Below are 23,819 nucleotides of genomic sequence, written 5' to 3' on the forward strand. Positions count from 1 at the left end.
ATCCTCAGCTGTCCATTGGACCTCGGGGCCTGGGCAAGGCAGTGTGTCGGTGGGTGGGTGTGGTTGGAAGCAAACCGTCTCTCCTATCCTCCTTGTGTGTGTGTGTTCCTGGAAGTGACCTTCCTGGCTGGACTGTCTGGACTTCTCGTCTGTGTGTGTGGCCATGGGGCAGCCCCAGCAGCATGGTGTGGCAGGTGCTGGGGAGGCGAGAGGCTACTGGTCCACCCTTGGGCATTCTCCTCCCTCCCTCTCTGCCTCCTCTCTCTGCTGGCCCTGGTTGAGGATGGAGGGGATGACAATGGGGGGTGTTGCCTTCCCCTGTCTCCAAGCAGATCAGGAAAATCAGGGGGCCTCTCCCTTTTAATCTCCCCCCCCCCCCCCCCCTCCCATCTTCCATAATAACCAGTCCATTAGTGACCAGCGAGGCACATACACACACACACACCCTAATGCCCACCTCTGCAGCAGATGTAGGCATAGAAGCCACGTTTTTCTCACCGGGAGTGAGATGGCTGCCACCACACAGGGTGGGAAGGGGCCACCGTGTCCGGGTGGTTTACAAATTCATAATCTGATAATCTGGATGTTTTGTGTTTGTGCGTGGCGCTAACCCTGGTGGCTGAACAGCTGTGAGCCAGCCAGATGGGTTGACGTGAGCGCATCAGTCTTCCCGTCTGTTTTGTTTCCCCCTGTGTCTCTATCTGTCAGGGAGAGGGAGGGGGAGAGGAAGGGGGAGAGAGAGGGTGGGAGATGGAGAGAGGGAGAGAGAGAGAGAATGGAAGCACGCAAGCAAGCCACGGGTTAATGATCTGTCAATTTCCCCGTCTCATCTCAAAGAGCAGAGACGGGCGCAGGAGTCTGCCAGGACGGAGGGGAAGTTGTAGTCGTGCGTTGGGTTATTCCTGTTCTGTAAGTGGTGGCTGTCATCGCCTCCAGCGAGGTGTCCATGTCCACAAGCCCCGGGGGGGGATGCAGGACAACCCACCCACCCCCCCCGCCCCAGACTATCATAACAGATTAATATTCTAACGAGCCTAAAATGATGAGCCTCGTCAAACCATACACTCGTGAAGCACTTAAGGCTTTACTTCAGTCACATCTGTGTTTCTGTGGCAAAATCCTGTACGTGTGGACATTATTATTCATTATATATAATATAATATAATATTTTTGGGGTTGGTCTTGACCCACATGCAAAACAGCTTCAGTACTTATTAGTACTGTTATAGTAGCACAGTAATGTTAGTAAGACAGTATCTCACTGCTACACTGATAGGATACCATACTGCACACTAGGACAATAGTTAGACTATACTACTGCTGTAATATTACAGTTATGCTGAGGTGATGGTGTGGCTGGTTGGCAAGGGTGGAAGATGTTCAGCATGGGAGCAGCTGAAGGGGGGGGGGGGGTGAAAGGATGGAAGGAAGAGGGTAAAGCCTTCAGCGTCTGGATGATCGGCAAACGTGTGCAGGTAAGGGTCAGAGCCCTTCCAATGCCTGCTTAACAATAGGTGACGGCGTGGGTGTCCATCTGGTAGTGTGCGTATGTGCTCCTCTCTCTATCTCTCTGTCTCTTCACGTTTGTCCGTCTGTCTCTCTCTTTCTGTCTCTTTGTCTGTCTCGAGCTTCCTCTCCCTCTAAGTAGGCTGTTACTACCATCTACCTGTTTGTCATCTCTCCATCAAACAGGCCGACTATAGCATGGTGCCCTCGCTGAATAATGAAATCTTCGTTTCCGTGGACTTCAAAGTCTGTGTATGCATCCGCGACTTGCTAAGGGCTTGTGTGTTAGGCAGTGAAATACTGAATGATAAGTGCTATTAAGAGAGTTTTAAGTGGGTGTGTGTGTGTGTGTCACTTTAACCCAGTTCTGCCCCCTGCTTTCAGTTATGAGATTTACTGAGTGAAAAGGCAATCATCATTTGCATTAGCTAAGCTAATGGTAATATAGAAAGATACTCAGCATGAAAATTCTAGAGTAAATAGAAAGATGCAGACCCTAAATGATTTGAAATGTAGGCGCATTGAAGTATTTTCTGCGAGAAAGAACACTTTATGCTGTGTCCATACATATTCTCTCGACCCGGTTTGTTTTTCTTTCGAGCCAATGTCCTGTTGTTTAATGAATCTCTCTGGCACAATCATCATTGGGATGGTTTAATCAAGGTTCCATGGACTAGCTGTTACCTTTGCGCTGTTCGAATGGCAAAAATGTGTTAATGCTATGATGATGGCAGCCTTTTTTAAATACTACAGTTTTTTAGTATTTTTTTGACAGTGCCGGTTGAAATAAGAATGAACCAAAACTGCTTAGACATGAACTAGAGGATGTGACCTACAAACCTAGCCCCGTGTTTTGGTATGCAGTGCTATTTTTAGTGGGTTTAGCCAGCATAGTCACCCAGTGTTCGACATGTTGTGGGTCATGTCCCTGTACATCACAAAATGTCCTCCTCCCATCCCCTCCATTCCTCCTTCTTTTCCCTCCATCACATCCTCTCATTGGTCTGGAAGGGTTTGTGTTCTAGACCATCCCTGTGCCAAGGCGCTAGCTAGGCAAGCCCATGGCTCCATTTAGTCTAATGATGTATGATAGGGCAACTGTGCCCTGTTGTTATCCACAACGGCCCCTTCCAATTGACCATCTGCATGCCAATCTCCCTGTCATAGATCCAAAATGAACATATGAGGATATCTCGAACCACAGTCACAGTGGACATCCAGATAGGATCAGGCCAGCTTCTTCGACCCCAGTTGGCATTTTAGTTGAGAAAAGGGACATTTGTTTTTGTGCTCCCTCAAGTCTTTGTCTTCCTCGTGTTTATTATAGAAAAATGCATGAATGTTTAAAAGGATCCTCCAAGGGTGTGTGTTCGTGTGTCGTGTGTGTGTGTCCAGTCACTGTGTGTGTGTGTGTGCATACACAGGAAGTCCATACCAAAGTCAACCGTGGCTTATTATTTCACAGTCGTGCACTTAATAAAGAATCCGTCGCAGGCATATTTCTGCCAACCCTGTGACATTTCCAACTCGTTCAAAGTCCCCTCGTTCTTGGTTTTGCGTTGCTGTGAAATCCGGTGTCCCTACTTCAACTGACTGAATAGCATAACTTAAGCTTTCTATTGGGTCTGGAGAACAAGCTTCCTTCCGCTGTGGATGAAGTGAAATTAAGGCCAGGATGATAAGCGTGACATTTCGGATGAACAGATTAAAGGGGCCGCTGGATTGGGGTCTTGAATCGGAGCGGCTTGCATTTCACGAGCGTGGTCAGAAAGGCTTTGGTTCCAGTGATATTAGGCAAAATATCACCACTTTCTGTGTTAAAAGCTTGAATTGCTTAGGTGAAGAAGTGAGTATCCGTCGTGCAGTCAGGTGGGGTTTTTTGTGTCCGTGCTTTGGGAGTTCTTGTGACGGCTCATGTGACACTTCCTTTGATGGTCACTGACCTCCCCCATCTCTCTCACACACGCACACTTACATGGAGACACACACACGCACACAATGGTTCTGTGGCATTTCAGGCACTCCCCGAACTGCATTTTCTCACAATTCGTGCCCTGCAGATCAAATTTTCATTACTCTCTTTACCCTGCCAACAGAAACTATTGAATCAACAAGAACCAATTGAATAATGTTATTGAGTCGACTCCAGTCGAATCTCATCTGACTCCTATCAGCTTGTATTGTGTGGTATGGACTAGCTAAGAGTTGTCTGCTATTAATAAAGCTTGGCCTGTCTTTCTCCAAATGACACACCATGTGTGTGTGCGGGGGGATATATGTGAGAGAGAGTTGCACATGACAGTGATAACTGCATTAAAGGGCCTCAGATGACCAGATTGTGTTCCGCCTGCTTTACAGGCCACTGCCTATTTCACTTTTTTTTTCTTCAAACTGACGGTGCCACTGAAATACAAGCTGAAATTGGAGTTTGTCTACCAAAACTACTATGAAAACATTTTGTGAATACTATTTTGCTTCTAGTAGAAAATTCAAATGAATGTGAAAGAATATGACTCTTTATTGTATCAAAGTACTAAAACCTCAATGGTTGTGAGCCATACCTCAGTTCCCAGACCCTGTCAACAAAACAAACAAAAAACTGTTGTACATACCAGTATTGACCAAAATTCAACTATCATTCTCTTTTTTTACCCTGTGTGTGTATTCAATGTGTTTCAGAGCAGTTAGTCATGGCTCATGTTTGAAAGGATTCCATTTTGTTTCCCCAGGCGTAGTATGGGGCTAAGGCTGATGATGATGATGATGATGATGCTCTGACCCATATTCGTTGATTCAAAGCCTCCGGTGAATTCCGTCCCTTCACACGTCATGTATTTACAACTCTGGGTTCCTAGTTTCTCTGAAGCTACGGATGTCTGAGGTAATTTACGACAGGGGCGTGAAAAAAAAAAAAATGATGGCTTTGGACAGCGCGTGCCTCCAAAAAGTGTGTCAGCGTGCACAATTGTGAAAGTCATGGATAAGGAACCAACTATTAGGGCATTCAACTTAATCAGTCAGAAGACTTGTCAGTTAACCATTTTCACTGGAGAGTGAAATCAAATTCTCCAGTCTTTTTCAAAGTTATTTATCGTTCAAGTGTTTCTCATCCCCCAACTCCTCCACCAACTTTATTTGTCACACTGATGCCTCTTAGAGAAAAAGACAATTCTCAATGTAATCTCTCTTCCCTGCCAAGCTCTCCACCTTAGCTGGGAGTTCAGGTGGAGAACTTCCTGCACAGTGGAGCTCTGAGATGTTGTGCCTGTCCCCCGGACGACTTTCTAATTAGGAGAGTGTGACTTTCCGGCTGTGTGTGTTGGCTACCCTTCTGTGTTAGCTGATAATGGGCGCTATGAATAGCACACTTCTGAAACTTTCAAGAACAGGCAAGGGGGCTGTGCATTCTGCTCGTGTGTTGCTGGAGGTTTTGGTTTATTTTGGTGTGTGTGTGTGTGTGTGTGTGTGGTGGATGCCAGAGCCGTGGCGTGTTGGTGCTTGTGGGCGTGGGGAACGTATACCATGCGTTTTCTTGTATGTTGATCCACCCCCCCCCACCACCCCTGCTAGATATTCGTTTGGTTAAAGGACAAGAATTTAACAGGTCAACAGGGCACTAGGTCAAAGAGAAGCTGGTGGGATTAAAACACACACATCCTCCTCCCAATTTTAATCCTATCACAAAGATCCAGATCCTTCTTTAATAAAAAGAATAATTAATCCACAGTTTAATTTTGCTGTATGTCATTGAAATAACCAAACAGAGGTTTTTAAAGGCAAACTTGTGGACCACCTATGTTGACCACTGACCGTTATACGACCGTACAACCGGTTATACTCCAAACTATGGTCAGGCTTGCGGTTATTCCGGTCCAACACTGTAATGACGTCTAGAGGCATTTTAGTGACACTATTTGACGAAATGCAGACCCCTTTAAGGCCCTAACCCGATTGGCACAGGAGCCTAACCCTGTTTCTACCCTCCCCTTAACCTCATAGGCTGATGATGGCGTCCTAGGTCTCTGTGGCCCTGCTCATAATAGCAATGTTGCTTCACATAATCCGCCCGTATTGTCTGCTGTTGCTATGGAGAGGCTAATTTATACAAGGCATTAAGAATTAGCCTCCTGTTAGCGAACACCGTGGGCTGGGATGTTACTCACGCACGCTGAGGGCAGCATCAGGGTTTTTCTAATGTGTGTTTGTGTGTGCGGGCTCTTGTATGAAAGATGGGTGTAGTTATGTGGGAACAGTGGTTTTGAAGAGACTGGAGAGAATAAAAAAATAAACAAGGAGGTGGGTGGTTGTCAGTGTTGGAGGGTGAGAAGGGGTGACGGTTAGTTTTTGTGTTCGAGTGTGAAAGAAAAAGAGAGGCTTGGAAAGTTAGTGTGTTAGTGTGTTTGTGTGTGTGTGTCCGGTCTTCAGGATGTCTCTTCGGTGCTGGCAGCAGGCAGCAGGATCAGTCCTGCGGTGTTCAACCTTGGACTCCCCGGACCCTGCTGGGGGAGCGGATGAACGACCCCCCCCTCCCCACACACACACAATCTCTTGCTCTCCTCTCTCTCATCCCTCACGCCCTTCCTCATTTCTGCCACACTGCTTACCAGTCCCTCCATCCATATGACCTTTTTGGTACCATCACCCCCTCTAAGGTGGTCTTTCCACACACACTCAAGCACATGCGCGTGCACGCACACACACAGCTTCGCTAGGGGAGCAACATTACCCCAATCACAGACACAAATGAGAGCACACACACACACAGTCTGTGCTTGTGTGTTTCTTGAGGGGACGGATGCACTTGAACTGTGTGTAGGGGTGGGGGCAAATTAGTAACACCTCCCTCCCCCTTTCTCACCCCCTGGCCCATTACATCATCCCCCCCCCCACCCCCCCCCCCACTACCCCAGGGACTCTGTGCCAAGTGGAGAATACTGATGAGGCCGGTGTTCACAGACAAGCCTCCGACACACACATTCTACTCAGACGCACACTCTTCGACTCTTATACGCACTCACAACACACACACACACACACACACACACACACAGACAGACACACCAATTCTACTCAAACGCACGCTCTTGCACTTTCGTGCGCTCACTGTTTCTCCTCAAGCAGAGACACTGGTTGCCTCTCTCACCCTCCGTCCCCCACTGAGGGCCTTATGTGTGAGCTCATGGTGTGAGTGCCCCAGACGGAAAGCTCCCTTCAATGGCATGACTGGCAGCCGCATTCATCACTGTCTCCCTGGCACCTACCCAGAATGCATCAGGAGTAGCTGTCTTGAAAGCATTGAACGACTCTTGTGGGAAGGAAAGGGAGGAAAGCCGGGGGGGAGGAGGGGGCAATAAGAAGAGGGGCTTGTTCGACCCTGGTGGAGGCGATGACGTGTGTGTCTTTGGCGACAAGGAAAGTGCGTTTTAGACGACCCTTTCGTGAGAATCGGTGAGACGCAGGGAAACCTGTGATTTGGAGCTGAGTTGAGTGGTTTGTTTTTGTGGTGAACGTCAGAGGCTGCGTCCATGGGATGAGACAAGCTCGGGCATGAATGGGGCTGGCTGGTATACTAGTCATTCCACATAGCTTCCTTTAAACTGCTACAATCGGGGAAAACAAGCTGTTTTGTCAGTGAGGACAATGAGACACTTGCATGCCCTCGTCGCGCTGAGGTAACCTTTCTGAAGTGAACGTTCAGGAAAACGAGGTTGGAAAATGTAGATCATTCAAACATGGAGGTGGGTGTATGCTTTTGTCGTAAAGCTTGTGCTAAATTCAGCAACATACACTCATGTCTTAACTGGTGTTTTGACTCAAAACAACACACAATGAAATGGTTAGTCTATTCTTTTTGATTGGAAAAAAGGAAATTAGCTTTTTGTGCTTCATCAGATGCACCCAATATCAAAACAATCACTACAAACATATATTACCTTAGCTTTTTATGACTTATGTTTCTGGGAAATGACTTTTTAAAGTACCCCAAAATTATCCTGGTTAACAACATCTTAGATTGGCTCATGCAGTGAGTCATATTAAAGAACATTCCATCTACCGTTTTCACCTCACTTTGGACATTTTCTGCTTTTCCGTAGAAACAAAAGGGGAAGCTGGGTGGGGGGTATCAGGTAGCCTGTCGCCGGCCTCAGACTCCCCTGGGTAGCGACGGACAACAGGGTCACGAGCGGGAGAGTGTGTGTGAGATTATTGGTGGGGGATGGGGGGAGGGGCGCTGGTGGAGATGACTTTGCTGGATGTAGATTCTTTTACAGCGCAGAGCGATTGTTTTCCTACGTGTGTGTGTGTGTGTGTGTGTGTGTGTGAGTGAGATTCAGAAGGAGGCGAATGGATCCAGCGAGAAAGCGCGTAGACAGTAGTGCACAGCCTGCTTGCAAACGGTGTCAAACTGAGGCCAGTCGAGCTTTGATGATGCAACATCTCGCCCTCGGCGTTCGCAGTGCTGAGGAGACTATCATCGTTCAGCCACACTGTCTGAAGGACTAACAACACGCTCCTTCATGCTGTAATGTTGCCGTTGTTGTTGTTTACTTGTTTGTTCACCAGTGGCAACAGATGGTTTTGTTTACTAGCCATGTGAACCAAGGTCTAAAGGTCAACTTGATTTCAATCGAGTTTAGACTAATTCAGTGCTTCAAGTGAATGGGAGTGCATTGTACATTGGAAAGCAATACAATACTTGTTTTTGTGTTTTATTAAATTTGCTGTCATAGCCACTTTTGGAAGCGAAGGTAAAGGGCCATTAGGAGAAGCCTTATTTGAATTGAAATGCATTTCTTTGTCATGAAATCCATCAGCGTATTCAGTTATTAAGTGATACATTGAGAGAACGGACTACTGAACGCGAATTAGTTTTGTCCTCAGTCACTGCATCTACTGGACATGCGCTTACCAAGATTATCTTCAGGCAGTGGTTCAATCTTCTAATGTGGTCCCTCCCTATGGGGTGTGCAGCTTGAGACGCCATTATCTCGTAGCTAAATGCAGCCATTTCATTCTGCCAAGGGTCTATTTTTGGGGCTGGTTCCTCAAGTGCTGAGCACTGGGGTGTCTCAGCTGAGCATTCAAGATCTACAAACAAAACTAACGATTCTACAGAAGTATGACTGACAGCCCAAGGTATCTAAATATAGACTTAAACAACAGACAATGGGGATGGAGTTACGTAAACAAGTGCTAATCACTCGTCAATAGATGTTTCTAGACTTCCTGGGAATGCTAGCCTACTTTGCTCCGTCTAAAAGAGACGCTTCAATGGATCCATGACATAACCCAGGTGCTCATCCACTATGACCCACTTTGACTTGGTGCCTCACCTCATTGCATTATTCTCAGGCAGATTTTTTTCTTTCTTCAGAGCCCTTATCACAAGTTTGTGTGAAAAAACCTTGTTTCGTAACTCCAGCACAGCCAAGCTACTGAGCAAGGTGGTGTTGTGTTGATGACAGCAGTGTGGGATGAAGGACAGGAACCTCTAGAGCCTCTACAGACTCTTCTGAAGCCTTTGTCGTCACCCTGTAACCCCACAAAAGCAAATCTACTTCTTTCTTTAGTTTTTGTTTCTCTTTTGCACCACTTCTTACACCGGGCAAAACCAAATAGCTGTTGGCTTTTCAGTCCTTTCCTTTGTCAATTTATTCGACCTCGTCGCAGATGTTGAATTTGCATCGTGGTGTAAAGCATGGTCACAAACGTGACAACGTTGTTTGTGTTTGTAGCCCCTCATGGTTGAAGTATGTCATTACCTGGATATGATAATATCATCACCTTGAAGCTGGGAAGCCTGTTCGAAATGATTGGTCTTCTTGAACCCCCCTCTGTCTGTCGTTCAATAGGAGTGTCGTCCCGTGTCCCGGAGATCATGGCGGCCGGCACACACTCCCCCGGGGGGCCCAACGGCATCATTCGGAGTCAATCCTTCGCTGGCTTCAGCACGCTACAGGAAAGACGCTCACGGTATGACTACTTTTCATTTCTGAACATTTCTGAGGAGACAAATGTACCCCCTCCGTTTACCGTCATAGTTGGAGGGAAGAGAAATAATAGATAACTGACAGAAGTTTGGAAAGTGTGATGTGAATTTTCCACTGTAGGCATGGAAAGGCCTTAATGCATTTACACTCAGTCATACAGCAACATCACATTTAAGTCTCAAGAAAAGTTATCTGCAAGACTTTGCATCCATACTTTCGGGGATTTTGTTGCAATAGATCAAGTGAAATTCCGTGTTCCACATACGAAGATTCAAACTGGTCTCGGCCTTCAAAGGATGAAAGTTTTCCTCATCCCGTCACAGGCAGATATATCTCGCATCTCCGTTTTGACGGCTGTGCCAATGACCTCCTTAGAGACTCCAGCCTTTCTTAGCAAGCCCATTTGAGAATGCCCTCCACCACACACACATACACACACTGTGAATGAAGTAATTGGTTTAGATAAATCTGATCAGCGGGCAACTGACAGACAGCCTGACTGTTATCATTCCGATTTCAACTTTGAAGAGAATTTGAAGGAATGCGACGAGCTTCAAAAGGCCTGATGCTCTGTGTCGGTGTGTGTGTGTGTGTGTTTGCATGTACATAACAACATGGATGTGTATGGGAAAAATAGAGAATGCCAGAACGGCAGTGTATATGTGTGTGTGTGTGTGTGACAAATCCACATACCCAATCCCTGCTGGAGCCGTGCTGCTGAATGTTGCGTCAGCGAGCGTGACCCCCAAGGCTACGAGGCGCTCCCGTTCCACAATGCTCCCGTTCCACGATGCTGGCCGACATTCACAGCAGCTCAGACCTCTCTCCCGCCTCCTCCAGCGGCGCGTTCAGACGTGCCGACCGGAGAAGTCATCCGTCACCCATAGCCTCAAGATGACTCTGGAATCCAGCTGTACTGCATTTCAGAGAGGACCCTTATCACACATACGACTGGATGAGACTATACGCACTCTACGAGCACCTTTACACACACTGCCAGAATGTCTATAGACATTGTACGCCTACGGAGATAGAATGGTCACTTGTTATGGATAAGGGTGTGTGTGGCAATGGAGGTTTATGTGTAGGAGGCAGAAGAATGCACAGAGTGATACCATGAGACCACCACGAGAAACAGTCTTGGAAAATGAAATCGTAAGGTTTCAACGTCTAGTGAATTCCATTAGCAGATTGCCCATTTACATGGCGTGGTAAAGGCCAACTCTGCAGATATGAGCATCATATCACAGACAGGGCCACCACCGAAACTGCTGAGTAAGTATATTACTTGCTGACGTGAGAATCCATTTAAGTGAATGGAGAATCATACTCTGTTGTTGGTCCTATTCCTGACTCGTACGAGTGTGTGTGTGTTTGAAGAAAAGGGAGTATATGCCTCTGTACCTGTGTGTGTGTGTGTGTGTGTGTGTCTCCGCTGACCCAGATTTCCTCTGCATTTTCCGCGGGTAGTCGTAACATTCGATAGCGACCGTCCAAGCTGACCGTGTGTGTCTCCAGGTGTAACTCGTTCATGGGGAACTCAGTGGTCCAGAAGAAGCCCCAGTCCAAGCCCAAGAAGCCCCATCTGTCCGGGCACAAGGCCAGCAGCTCCAGAGAGCCGCAGCCCAAGAGACTGGAGGAGGTCTACGGAGCCCTCAAACAAGGCCTGGAGTGAGTACACACACACACACACACTTTGAGCACTCCTTTCGGCTCCTGTCTTCCCTTTTCTTTCCACGTTATTGCGCCAGATGGGTGCACACACACGCGCACACATTCCTTTTCTCTTACCTTCACTCAAACCCCCCAACCATCGGTGCTTGGCCCATAGGCTCTACGCCTTGAGCACACAATCACTCACATGCCAACATACACAGATGGCAAACATGAGCGTGGCATACATGTATGTGAAAGGCTCATTCTCTCTCTCTGTGCCCTCTAGTGAATATCTGGAGGTCCACCAGACAGAGTTGGACAAGCTCACGTCCCTCATGAAGGACATGAAGAGGAACTCTCGACTGGTGAGGCAGGAAATGACACGGTTACCGTTTTTTTGAACGTGTCATTGTAGCGTAACTTTAACTATCCAACTGCACATTATAAGTCATTATTGTGCCAATGCTGTTTGTCTAACTCGGCATGGCATCTGTCTTTTCCGAGGACGTTTAAGTTGTCTCATTAACCTAACGGTGACTAACACTCGATGGCTCAGCCAAAGCAGCGATGGCAGTTTTTAAAATAGAAATCCTTTTAACTTTGATGTTAGCCAACCACGAGCTGCTTTGCATGAGTGTCAACCTCAGACGTGCATAATCGCGTGTGCTCACTTCTCTTCCCCTCTCTTTCTCGTCTGTGTATGTTTTGCTACAGGGAGTGCTGTACGATCTCGACAAGGTGAGTGAGGGGAGGAGGAGAGTTTACCAGAAACACCTCCCTGACGTGTGTGTGTGTGTGTGAGGACGGATCTTTGTGGGAAGTGATGGGGGAGGGGGAAAGAGGTAGGAGGAAATAATTTGAGAAAACCTGAATAAACAAGAGATGGCACAGTACAAGAGTGTGTATGTGTGTGCGTGTGTGTGTGTGTGTGAGGAAATGGATTTAAACAAATCTTGGCTCAGTGTGACCCATCAGTGTCATACTTTTGTCACGAAATGTCACCTTTTGTAACCTGCTGTAACAGTTGCGTTTGGACATGTGCACTAAACCCTAGGCCACGGACAACCTTTTCTGTTTCTGTGTTCTGCAGCAAATCAAAACCATTGAGCGCTACATGAGACGGCTGGAGTTTCACATGAGCAAGGTGGGTTGTGCTGCCATCAAGCACAGGGTTCGCTTGTATGGGATCACGTATTGCAGTGTGTAACCTGTCTGCATTTAGACAGCCTTGCTAATGATTCATTTTCTTGGAATGTTGGCCTTTGTGTCTGTCCTTGCATGGTCAAACACCTACCCTTACACACACGCCTATACACACACACACACACACACAAAAATACCCTTTCTTTGACCCATAGGTGTCTCCTGGCATCACATGATACTGCCTTACTAGGCCTGTCAGGTTTGTCTGCGTAGCTAACAGATATCAAACCCTCTCCTGCCTACTGGTAGATGGCCTCTTCAAACCGGGGTTGAAAGGTTGGGTGGCGTCTCTCTGACCTAACGAAGGGTCATTGTGCTGGTAGCAGGGCTGGCTGCTCGACCAAAATGTCCCCCCCACCCCCCCTCTGCGTGTCAAACCAAGCTCCCGGAACACAGATTTAAAAAAAACACAACAGCGCCCTGCCAAGCGGTTACCGTGGTAACACAACAAAGGGTTGGAAGTATCAAGGTTTGGGAAGTCCTAGTTCTTGTCATCAATCTCTAATCACCTTGTTGATGTCCATCCAAACCGACACACACACATGCACACTCCAACAAACACACACACCCACAAGTCTAACCAGGGCAACATGATAGAGCCTGAATCCCACCACCTGCTCCTTCCTTGTGTGCCCAATTACATCTTCAATCAGTGGGCGGACATCACTTCAGAGCGTCAGAACAGAACCAGGAGGAACATGATGAGCCTGACGTGCGTCACAGCCGGCACCTCCCCGCTGATAGGCGATCGTTAAGTAGACCCTGGCGGCACACAGCCTCAAAGGACTGTGTGTGTAGACCAGGCAGAACTAACACACAAACAAAGATGCGGACACAAAGCAGACGCACACACACACACACTAAAGAAGGGCTATGTATAGTTTTTTGATGACTATAGTGCTAATTATACCTGGCAGCTTCTGTGTTTTCAGTGAAAGAGATGTGTCCTTCCACTCTCCCCCCCTTTCTCTTCACCTCCTATCATCATCACCACCTGTCTCAAACACATCCTGTTTGCCCTACTTCCTGTCAGTAGAATAGCCACCTGCCGTTATGGCTGCAGGCTGTGTCGTTAGGGTCACTCTACCACAGAGAAACCGTCAGGGCCAATTAAACATACACTTGTGCACAAGAATGATTCAGCAGTTTGAGCCTTTAATCGTCAACCACGTTAGAGACAAATGAATGACTAAATCGCCGCGTAGGCACAAAGATAAGGTTTACTATTACACCATGTGGTGTTGGAGGGGATAAGTCTGGTCATTATATACTCACACACACACACACACACACACACACACAGACACCCACTCCCCAATCTCAACCTCAAATTCCTGACAATAGCTTTTCTCTGGCTACTCTTAACAAATGGCCTAGCCTAGCTGGACACTCCACAAAGATTGATCTCATTAGAGAGCCATCTGCTGACAGGCAGATTCAGTGTATGAGTGTGATTTCAGCGGAGACTGCAGGGCGGCCAGCAACCACCCACAGATTGGCATCAGCTGGACGTCCACCGTAGCACTCCATTTCCCAGCAGGCACTGTGCTCGCTTTATCAGCATAGTCTTAAATATGTCCAATACTTTCATAACGATAATGCAAATGTAGTTGCAAATGCAGTTGCAATATTAGCGGAGAACTACATTCACAAGTTCTTCACCAAAAAGCTAGACTCCCTGTGAGCAGACACGCACTTATTTCAGCGGAGAAGCAACAACACTAGCTCATTTATCTCTGTTATACAGCCCGGGGCCTGGGATTCTCCACAGGGTGTACACACACACATTGCCTTTCAGAACAAACCTGCAGAACACACACACACACACCTGCATGGCCTCTCAAGCACCCCGCACCTTCTCTAAAGACCCTCATCAGAGCCCCCGGAGCTTCTGGTCTCCTTCCCACTCTGTTACGAGGGCCCCGACAATTGGACCCCTCAATTGTTTTGACCTAGATACAGCGCTGCCTCCGAACCCCCTGACGAACTACTACAACAAAAACAGCAACGAGGCAAGGTGTGAGAGAACCAAAACGAACAAAGACACCAAGCGTAGCTAACTAGCTAGTTCGCTAGCGCTAACGAATCACACGGACGGCTATTTTGCCTGTCCAATAACGACGCACGTTCTCTCCAGGAGAAATGAAAGCTAAATTGCTTTGATATCCAAGGCCTTGATGTACACTGAGTTCATATAACTTTTGAGCAGAAGGGTTTTGTTTGTGTGTGGGGGTGGGGGGGTGGGGGGGGGGGGGGTGCAGGTGTCTGCAATGCCTTTTTGCTGGTGCAATCCCAAGGTCTTTAGATGAGGTACAATCTTTATAAAGGTAACTAGCTACTTGTGTTTCTTTGAGACAAAGGCCTATTTCACTCCCCTACTTTAGTTTCATAAAAATATCCGCACACACACACACACAGTTCTCTTATCCTCTCTTTTTCTTACACTCACACACAAGCTCCCTCTTGACACCATCAGTGTGTGTGATGGTGTTTGATGTGGCTAGGCTATGCTACAGGTGTGAATAATCTTTTTAAGATCTTGCCTGCTCGTGCCCTTGGTCTAATGCGTTTTTGGTGGGTGGTAGAAAAGCCTTAAAGCTGTAAAGCTTATGGTAAACATAGTCTTAACTTAAGAGGACCCCCCCCCTCCCCTCCTCCTTCTTTACACCACAGATATGGTACAGATACCGTAGAGGTTAAGACATACATTATATTTAAGTGGAGTTTTTCTGTGGTATGCATTTTCTTTTTATTGTGTCGTTTTATAGAAATAATGCATAACCTCAGTCCCTGCTCTGAGATTGTTAGTGTGTGTGTTTGTGCGTGTGGGTGTGTGATTGGGTGGGCTTGACTAAATCCATGTGAGGCTGCTCCTCGTCTCTTAAATCTAAGAGGACAAAAGCCAGAGAAGATTAAAAAACTCTCTTACGGATCAAGCTCCACAGGGGTGTGTGCTGCCAACCCGTGTGTGTGTGTGTGTGCGCGCCTCACATATGTACAGTCCGCGAGGGCGTGTGTGTGTGTGTGTGCGCGCCTCACATATGTACAGTCCGCGAGGGCGTGTGTGTGTGTGTGTGCGCGCCTCACATATGTACAGTCCGCGAGGGCGTGTGTGTGTGTGTGTGTGCGCGCCTCACATATGTACAGTCCGCGAGGGCGTGTGTGTGTGCGCGCGCCTCACATATGTACAGTCCGCGAGGGCGTGTGTGTGTGTGTGTGCGCGCCTCACATATGTACAGTCCGCGAGGGCGTGTGTGTGTGTGTGTGCGCGCCTCACATATGTACAGTCCGCGAGGGCGTGTGTGTGTGTGCGCGCGCCTCACATATGTACAGTCCGCGTTTGCGTGTGTCTGTGTGTGCGCGCCTCAGATATGTACAGTCCGCGTGGGCGTGCGCATGCCTTGTGTACGTGCGCGCTCCCCTCTAGCTGTGTGTCACCAGTCAGTGCTGTATATCTGTCTCCGCCTCCAGAATGCGGGTGTTAGCTGCGTCCTTAGCACGCAGGAGGCCTCGTCTCCTCATCTCTCTCTCCTCCCCACCCACAGGAGCTCGTCGCGTTGTTTACCTTCATTCAAACAGCCCCACCTCGCCCTCCCTCAGTCGCATCAGCTCGGTGTTCCCTGCGCTCTCTCTGTCCTCGGGGGGAGGTAACTGTGGGAGAGCGACACCCTGGGTTGACGCCTCGGGGCCCCTGCACATGGTGACCTTTTTGTGTCGAGAGAGTTCTTTCTCTTCTCTGTTCTAAATAAACCTTCCTTAAAGGCACAATGTCAACTTTTTTTCTTATCCTTTCTATGGTCACTGGTGGTTGTCATGAATGATGAGCCTATGAGGCCATTTCTTCATTCTCAAAGATGGTAACCTTTTCATCAGTGGCTGTTCTAATTGTGTAGAGATACCGTGTTGTTCTGAAAGATAATGGCTTCATGTGTGTAGTAAGTGCGTTATGGGTGTATTGAGTGTACTGCTTTGGGCTGGCGGTTTTCAATCAGAAGTGAAGGCACTAACAGTTGCGGTTTCGAGTTTTAACGAGTTGCACATTTCAGCTGCACCCCAAATAAACAACCTACCACAGACTGGGGGCCGTCGGGTCTGGTCTAGGCTGGGTAGGGGTGTGTGTTTGTGTGTGTGGGTGGGGTATGAAATGAGATTAGGTTTGGGGGTGGCACACATGGGGCACTTATCGCCATAGGGTTGTGTGGGGTGTGTTCGGGGGATGTGTGTGTGTGTGGAATGTGTGTTAGGGGAAGGCACTGGTACGATTTGGTTTGCGTGGGCATCCTACAAACACTGTGTACTTTATCAACCCAAATAGTCTTCAGACTTTTAATATCTGAATGTGGTGCACAATATGACGTCGTTTAGGAGGACATGGGTTACACACCAACAAGAGGATCGAGTGTGGCTGCGTGTCTGCGACAAACAATCACCTTCCAGCGTGCCTCATTTATCTCGTCCCTCCCACAAACACACACACTAAATACTCGCTTCCCTCTCACACTCGCACGCTCGCTATTGTCTAGGCGGGGGTTGCCAGATTGGCCCATATCCCCCCCCCCACACACACACACACACACACAGACACGCACTCCTCCTTTCTCTAATGAGCAGTTTAAAGACGGCGATGCATCAATCTTTCACTGCGCCCCCGCTGGGCACGCCTGAATATTTCCTTTTGATGTGGGACGCTCCAAGTGTTTGTTTTCGCGCCTGTCTCTGCAGTGCCGCCGTTGGCAAATTGGATACCCTCTCTAACACACCCCGAGAGGATTAGGTGGGAGGGATGGAGGCAGAATATTCAGAGAGTGGCTAGCATGAGTAAGCAAAACGGTCTCTCTGATGGCCTAACATGGAATAGACGTGAAATGACTGCATGTCTAATTCTATCATTAGGCCTAATGTTGATCTCGTGTTGGCCGTTTAGTGGAGGCTGTGTTGCTTGACGTTGACCCCGCTCAGTGCTGCTCTTCCTGCAGTCCTCAGGGGGGCGAGGGAGCCTGGCGAGTTGTCCATGCCGTCTGTCGTTGCGATGCTCGCTACATGAGTATTCCTCTGGGTGGGAGGGGGACGACGCGCCAGACTGCGGGCCACGTGCGCCGCATGGCTAGGATGATTCGGATTTCTTCTGTCGTCGTCTCTCGTTTCGCCTTCCTGTCACGGCGCTCTCTTCCTTGTCTCCCTTTGCCATCCTCCCCTCCTCTCCTCCCCTCCTCACGCCCGATGGGCGTGGAAATCCTGAGGGGGCAATCTCGGTCCGTGCGTCACTGTCAGACAGTCAGGACGAAGTTCGGTCTGGGCCTCACGAAATAGTAGTATGATGCTGACCTGGTAATCCTTCTTTGATGGATTGCATGTCAGACCAAGGACGTAGGAAGGAAGCTAGCTCTAGTTCCAGGAAGGCTTCAGTTTTTCACTGTCTTTCAGTGGAAACAGTCAACCCATCCAGTAGACCAGATATTGTTTTTAAAAGCTGAATGTTACGATGCATTGACAATATCCAAATTTTATTTTGAAGTATTTTGCCACTGTGGGTGTGTGTGCTTGCAACTGTATGTGTATAAGTGTTTCTTTATCTTTGTCTATAATTATTTCTGTATTTTGTGTGTGTGTGTGTGTACAGGTGGATGAGCTGTACGAGGCCTTCTGCATCCAGCGGAAACTGAGAGATGGAGCAAGTCGGATGAAGCAGGCCTTCTCTGCCTCTCCCTCCACCAAGGGCACACGCGAGAGCATAGCCGAGGTCAACCGCAGATACAAGGAGTACACAGAGGTACACACACACACACACACACATTCGTTTTCACACGCCCGCACATCCATCAGCACTCCACCATCTTCTTATCTCGTGATTTGAGTTCCGCAGGTACTGTCACAATCACAAGATTAATGGGTTGTGCTGACTGTCAGTAGCTCATCTCCACTTCCCTTCTCAGAACATGAGCACCTTCGAGGGGGAGCTGGAGAACTTGCTCGGGGAGTTCCACATCAAGATGAAAGGTAATGCCAGGGCAGGTGGACTAGGAAATCAGGTTTAAGACAAAAGCAAGGATTAACAAAGTGCACTTAAGGGACCCGCTCGTTTGAATGATTAAGCTAGTATTTATGCTTAATGCTTTTTTTATTCTCCAGACGTTTCCTGTTCTAAATGTTAGCAAGAAACAGTACTTATACTAAGTAATAAAGTATATTTGTATTGGATGTAAGTGTGTATGTATTGTTATCGCAAATGTATTTTGTATGTATGCATTTTCGACATATCTATAATTACACCTTTCCATCTCTTTTTTTTATTTTTTAGGTTTGGCTGGATTTGCAAGGCTCTGTCCAGGAGACCAGTATGAGGTGTGTAGAATGTCTGTACCTCTAATCCATCTCTGTCATGTCATCATCAATAACTTGGCTTTTAGCAAACTAGACATTTCTTCCTCTATCCCCCCCTCACCTTATCCTCCCCCCTCTCTTTTTACTCGCTGACCTTGCTTCCCCTCCCCTCTCTCCCTATCCTCCCTACTCTCCCTCTCTCTCTCTCCCTTCCCCCTCCCCTTTCCCCTCTCTCTCTCTCTCTCTCTCTCTCTCTCTCTCTCTCTCTCTCTCTCTCTCTCTCTCTCTCTCTCTCCATCCCGTCTTCAGATCTTCATGCGTTACGGCCGTCAGAGGTGGAAGCTGAAGGGCAAGATAGAGTCCAACTCCAGGCAGAGCTGGGATGGAGAGGAGATGGTCTTCACTCCCCTCGTCTCGGACCTCATCAACATCAAGGTGCCGTATGCCGCCTGTCCCCCGTTCCACAAATCAACAACAATCAATTGAACAATCACTAATGTCATCTATGAAATTCATCTTAATGAACTTAATTAACTCTGGTTGGCCTTCTGTGTTTCCCTCAGGTGACTGAGCTGAAGGGGCTGGCGACCCACATCCTGGTGGGCAGCGTGATCTGTGAGACCAAGGACCTGTTCACCGCCATGCCCCAGGTGGTGGCGGTGGACGTCAATGACCTGGGAACCATCAAACTCAACCTGGAGGTCACATGGTTGTGAGTGCATCTCTTTCATACGGGCTTCGCTTGCATTGGTTATAATAGAATGAATTTGTTATATTTGTTTTGGGAACTGTTCAAAGAAATCAGTAATGACAACAAAGGATAATCATTCATGTATCCAGTACTCAATGTCTTATAAACGATAAATATATTGTCCTTGACCTATACAAGCTTTACTAGACATCAGTACCTGTGAAGTAATGTTATACTGTCCACTGCAGGAACGAACAGTCAGTATTTAGTTGTAAAAAAAAGCATTTGGAGAAAATACAATATGTCTTCTTTGTGTGTCCCTCCAAACCTCAGTCCGTTTGACGTGGAGGATCTGACCCTGTCGTCGGGCAACGTGAGCAAGGCTGCGGCCCTGCAGAGGCGGGTGTCGGTGTACAGCCAGGGCACGCCCGAGACCCCCACCTTCCAGGACACCTCCTTCTTTGTGAGTCCCCCTCACAGCTTCCTACTCCTGGGGTTGGGGGAGGGAGAGAGGGGGGGGAGAGGGGAGATAGTTTGTCTTCAGTTGGGTAAAGTTTCGATTTTCCGCTGGGTTTGACATCAGGGAGAGAGTTGGTAAGAAGTGTATGAAGTCCAAGAGCACTTCACGACCATGTCATCTGCAAGAACACCTTCGCCCAGCCTGTGTTGACTGTGGAGCCGAGAGCTTGGGAACGCGCCTGTGTGTGTTCATGTGTACAGGAATGTAGCAATGCTAACGCTGCGGCCTCACTAACCCTAACCCAACACTCCTTCCCTTTGACTAACCCCCCCCCCCCCGCTCCATGCTACTTGTCAACCCCCCTCTCCCTCCCTCCCCCATCACCATGTCAACCCTAACCCAACCGCACCCCTCCTTACTCCCCGTCTAAACCACCTACCTCATTACCCCCCACCCACCCCCACCCCACTATCTACGCGTTTGTTCGCCGGCCAAGTGGCGTCCCCACCCCCCCGCCGGGCGCCACCACCTCTCCTTCCTGCTGGCGCTCAGGGACAACCTCTTAGAGAGGCTGAGGCGCAGCCGGTCGTTCGGCGACCTGGCCTCCCTCCGGCCACGCCCCAAGTCCAGTCTGGAGGTCTATGTGAGTGAGGTGTGCTGCGCTCCCCCCGCCCCCCACCCCCTCATATTGTGTGGTTCTACCCCCCACCTCTCTCTCTCTCTATCTCTCTCCCCCCCCCCCCCCCCCCAGTTTCTCTGATGCCAGCTTGTGCATGCGCTTTGGCTCGCGCCTCCTGGTGTGTCTGTGCATGCCTGTGCTAACCAGTGTTGTCGTGCTCTGCCCCCCCCCCCCCCCCCCCCCCAAGGGATTCAGCTTTGATGCCGTCCAATTCTTGATACGTTAAACCGAGACAGTGCTTCCATCTCCTTCCGTGATGCTTTTTCTCTGTCAACGGTTCATTCGTTCATTCTGAGCTTTTTCTCCCTCTCCTGCCCTCCTCTAATTCCCTCCCTCCAGTCCACCCTCCCTGACGACGTCTTTGAGAACGGAGGCTGTGGCGTGGCCGAGTGCAAGCGCCTCTCCTTCACCTTCTCCGACACCTCGGCCTCCAACCCCAACTCCAGCCTCGCCCCGGGCCAGTCCACCCCAGAGATCACCGTCACCCCCCCAGAAAGCGACTCGCCGCCTCGCATCCCTCCCCACGCCGCCAGGGAAGACATTGGAATCCCCGCTGGTTTGGTGGAGGAGGAGGAGGACGAACAAGCAGGGGACGAGGAGAGCGGGGGAAGCGGCAGCCTCGCCAGTGAGGAGGCGGAATACGAGTGGGAGCGCGCCGAGTCCCAGCGTGACCGCCCGGCCTCCGGCACCGAGTCCGTCGCCCCCTCGCTCTGCTCCGAGAGCCAGCTCTCCACCGTGGCGCCCGAGGACGTGTTCCTCGACCACGCGGGGGCGCCGGAGGATGACGCCTCGGAGCTGAAGCCGGTGGAGCTGGACACGGAGGAGGCCGGGAGCCTGACCAGGCAGCTGGTGAGGAGGCTGACGTCGTCCGACATCCTGCCCCAGACGGTGGACCTGAGCTGGGCCGGCGAGGGGAGCAGAGCCTTCCTGGAGAGTAGCCTGGAGGAGGCCCTCCAGAGCCTGCTGATCAGGCTGGAGGGCTTGACCCAGCGCTGCAGAGAGCTGCAAGACCTGGAGCAGGAGCTGATGAGGCTGGAGGACCTGCTTAAGGTAGGTCACTTCCTGTCTGGGACAACCCTACTGGGAGGATTTCAAATCAATGTGGATCTCATGGGTGAAGAAAATGGCCACTACAACTGTCATGTTTACAGTATTTTACAGTATACCTCTCGTTACGTTTCAGTGTAACAGTCTGTATACCCATACTAAAGTGAAGAGGAAATAATGCTGATGAGAGCAAAGTTTGCGGTTGCCAGGTTTCTCAAGTTGTAGGTCCTCTAACCCCCCTCCCACCTCACCACCACCCCCAACAGTGTCGTCTACCGGGTCACCGGAGCCGGTCTTCCAGCCTCAGCCTGACGGTGGAGAGCGCCCTGGAGAGCTTCGACTTCCTGAACACCTCCGACTTTGACGACGAGGACACGGGAGACGACGTCGCCCTGGGCCTCGGCCTGCCGCGCTCTGCCTTCTTCGACGTGGAGGCGGACCGGATGGGGTGAGGACCGGAGGGAGAGGGAGAGGGAAGGGGTGGACAGGGGATAGGCAAGAGGGGAAAAAAAGAATATGATTAATTAAGGGTGATCGAGGATGAGAGAAAAGTGACCCACCCACCCCCCCCGTTTCTCTATTTATTGAGGTTTCTGTGGCAGCTATTTTGTCCTTCTTGGGAAATCGGGGCTTAGAATAGCCATCTTTGTTCCTCTTCTCTCTTTAGCCTCTCCTTCCATCCCCTGGCCCGCCCAGGCCAATGTTTCTCAACCCTGAACATTGAACTAGTTCCAATAGACTCAGAACACTTCATTTAGGATTACTTTAGTATAGAAAGCTTGTACCTTGCACCCAAAAAGGCAATGCAAGATCCCTTTAATCACTATAACAAGCTACACTCAACAGTAGTAGCTCATATCCAGACAAATAATGTTTGGTGATATACAGTATATTTCCTTGATTTGCCTGTAATAATTACTGTACTGCTGCCCTCTAGTGGTGACTCTGTGTATGCGCCTTGCCTTCTCAATTCTCCAGACCAGGCCAGCACCCGGAGGCCAGGGGCCACCTGAGCGAAGCCCTGACAGAGGACACCGGAGTGGGCAACAGCGTGGCAGGCAGCCCCCTGCCCCTCACCACAGGGAACGAGAACCTGGACGTAGCTATCGTCATCCACCTGCAGTACTGCGACCACCTCATCCAGGTACGATACGCCCGCTACCAATACGCCGCCTCGGACTGCATGACTGCGGATCTTAATAAACGCTGCCTCTCTCGCGTGTCATTGCAGCAACTGTCCACTGGGAGGAGCCCCTGGCAGCGCCGGGCCCTGCTGAGCAAGCTGTCTGCCCAGACGGTGCTGCTGGAGGAGCTGGGGGAGATTAGTGTGGAGAGACTGGGGACTGTCACCTCTGCTGCAGATGGTGGGTACTAGATGACTAGGTATTCAACTGTCAGGATAATGTATTAGATAAGAGAGAGAGGGAGTGTGTGTGTAGGAGTGTGTTTTGTAAGTGGGAGTTGTGTGAGGTGTGCAAAGCTCAACTGGGTAGCTGTGACGGTGGGCTGCATGGCTCCAATCTGGCTCCTAGCCGAGTATGGTGATAATGGATGCTTGTTTTGACTCTCCTGCCACCCCCGCCTGTGCCCTCAGTGCTCCCGGGGTTAGCAGAGCGGCCGGCCATGATGGCCCTGTGGTCTGAATGGAGCGGCTCCGGTGGCCTCTTCCACACCACGCTGGACCGCGTGTTCAAGCACATGAACCACAACTTGACCTCAACATTGCAGGAGAGACACCCGCACGCTGCAGACACCGGTATGTAGTCCGGTTATTATATACGAATATAGGAATGTTTTGTGGGAGTTTCGATACTCAAGATCTACTTGTACAAGTAAAGGCAGCATATTTTATTGAACTTTTTCCTCCTGTGTTCACAACCTTCACAATCTATCATTTTTGGATCTCTCCCTTTACTCTCTACTCTTGGATCTCTCTCTCTCTCCCTCTGCCCCCCTCCCGCCCCCCATAGCTCTGCGTCTGGTGGTGAGTGAGATGGTGGACAGGAGTGAGCTGGCCCCCGCCGGGCCCCCTGGTCCCCCTGCCTCGACGCTGGCCCAGGACGTGCTCACCGTCTTCCAGTTCCATGGCTACGTCTGCGACCACGCCGTCACGTCCATGGAGGAACACCTTCTGCAGGTGGCCCAGGAAGGTGAGGCAGGACACACACACACACTTTAGTATGTATGCACACACACGCATTAGGACAGATATGTATACACTAGCATGCACAGACACATGGACATGCCTGGCTCCCTCCTTCCTCT

The 23,819-nt window shown here is 49.5% G+C and overlaps 1 protein-coding gene across 1 annotated transcript in view; it reads left to right on the forward strand.

Moving 5' to 3' along the window:
• Positions 1 to 23,819, forward strand: part of ripor2 (RHO family interacting cell polarization regulator 2) — a 31,859-nt gene that overhangs the window by 6,154 nt on the left and 1,886 nt on the right. The window contains exons 2-18 of the mRNA XM_067255887.1: positions 9,360 to 9,480; positions 11,016 to 11,168; positions 11,440 to 11,518; positions 11,868 to 11,891; positions 12,244 to 12,297; positions 17,977 to 18,126; positions 18,290 to 18,353; positions 18,655 to 18,698; positions 18,987 to 19,112; positions 19,241 to 19,389; positions 19,702 to 19,831; positions 20,847 to 21,557; positions 21,821 to 22,002; positions 22,533 to 22,698; positions 22,786 to 22,918; positions 23,149 to 23,310; positions 23,525 to 23,704. Coding sequence (XP_067111988.1) covers positions 9,360 to 9,480; positions 11,016 to 11,168; positions 11,440 to 11,518; positions 11,868 to 11,891; positions 12,244 to 12,297; positions 17,977 to 18,126; positions 18,290 to 18,353; positions 18,655 to 18,698; positions 18,987 to 19,112; positions 19,241 to 19,389; positions 19,702 to 19,831; positions 20,847 to 21,557; positions 21,821 to 22,002; positions 22,533 to 22,698; positions 22,786 to 22,918; positions 23,149 to 23,310; positions 23,525 to 23,704 — 2,628 coding nt within the window. The remainder of the gene's footprint in view (positions 1 to 9,359; positions 9,481 to 11,015; positions 11,169 to 11,439; positions 11,519 to 11,867; positions 11,892 to 12,243; positions 12,298 to 17,976; positions 18,127 to 18,289; positions 18,354 to 18,654; positions 18,699 to 18,986; positions 19,113 to 19,240; positions 19,390 to 19,701; positions 19,832 to 20,846; positions 21,558 to 21,820; positions 22,003 to 22,532; positions 22,699 to 22,785; positions 22,919 to 23,148; positions 23,311 to 23,524; positions 23,705 to 23,819) is intronic.

The sequence above is a fragment of the Osmerus mordax genome, chromosome 18 (assembly GCF_038355195.1).
Source record: "Osmerus mordax isolate fOsmMor3 chromosome 18, fOsmMor3.pri, whole genome shotgun sequence".
Taxonomy (NCBI): Eukaryota; Metazoa; Chordata; class Actinopteri; order Osmeriformes; family Osmeridae; genus Osmerus; species Osmerus mordax.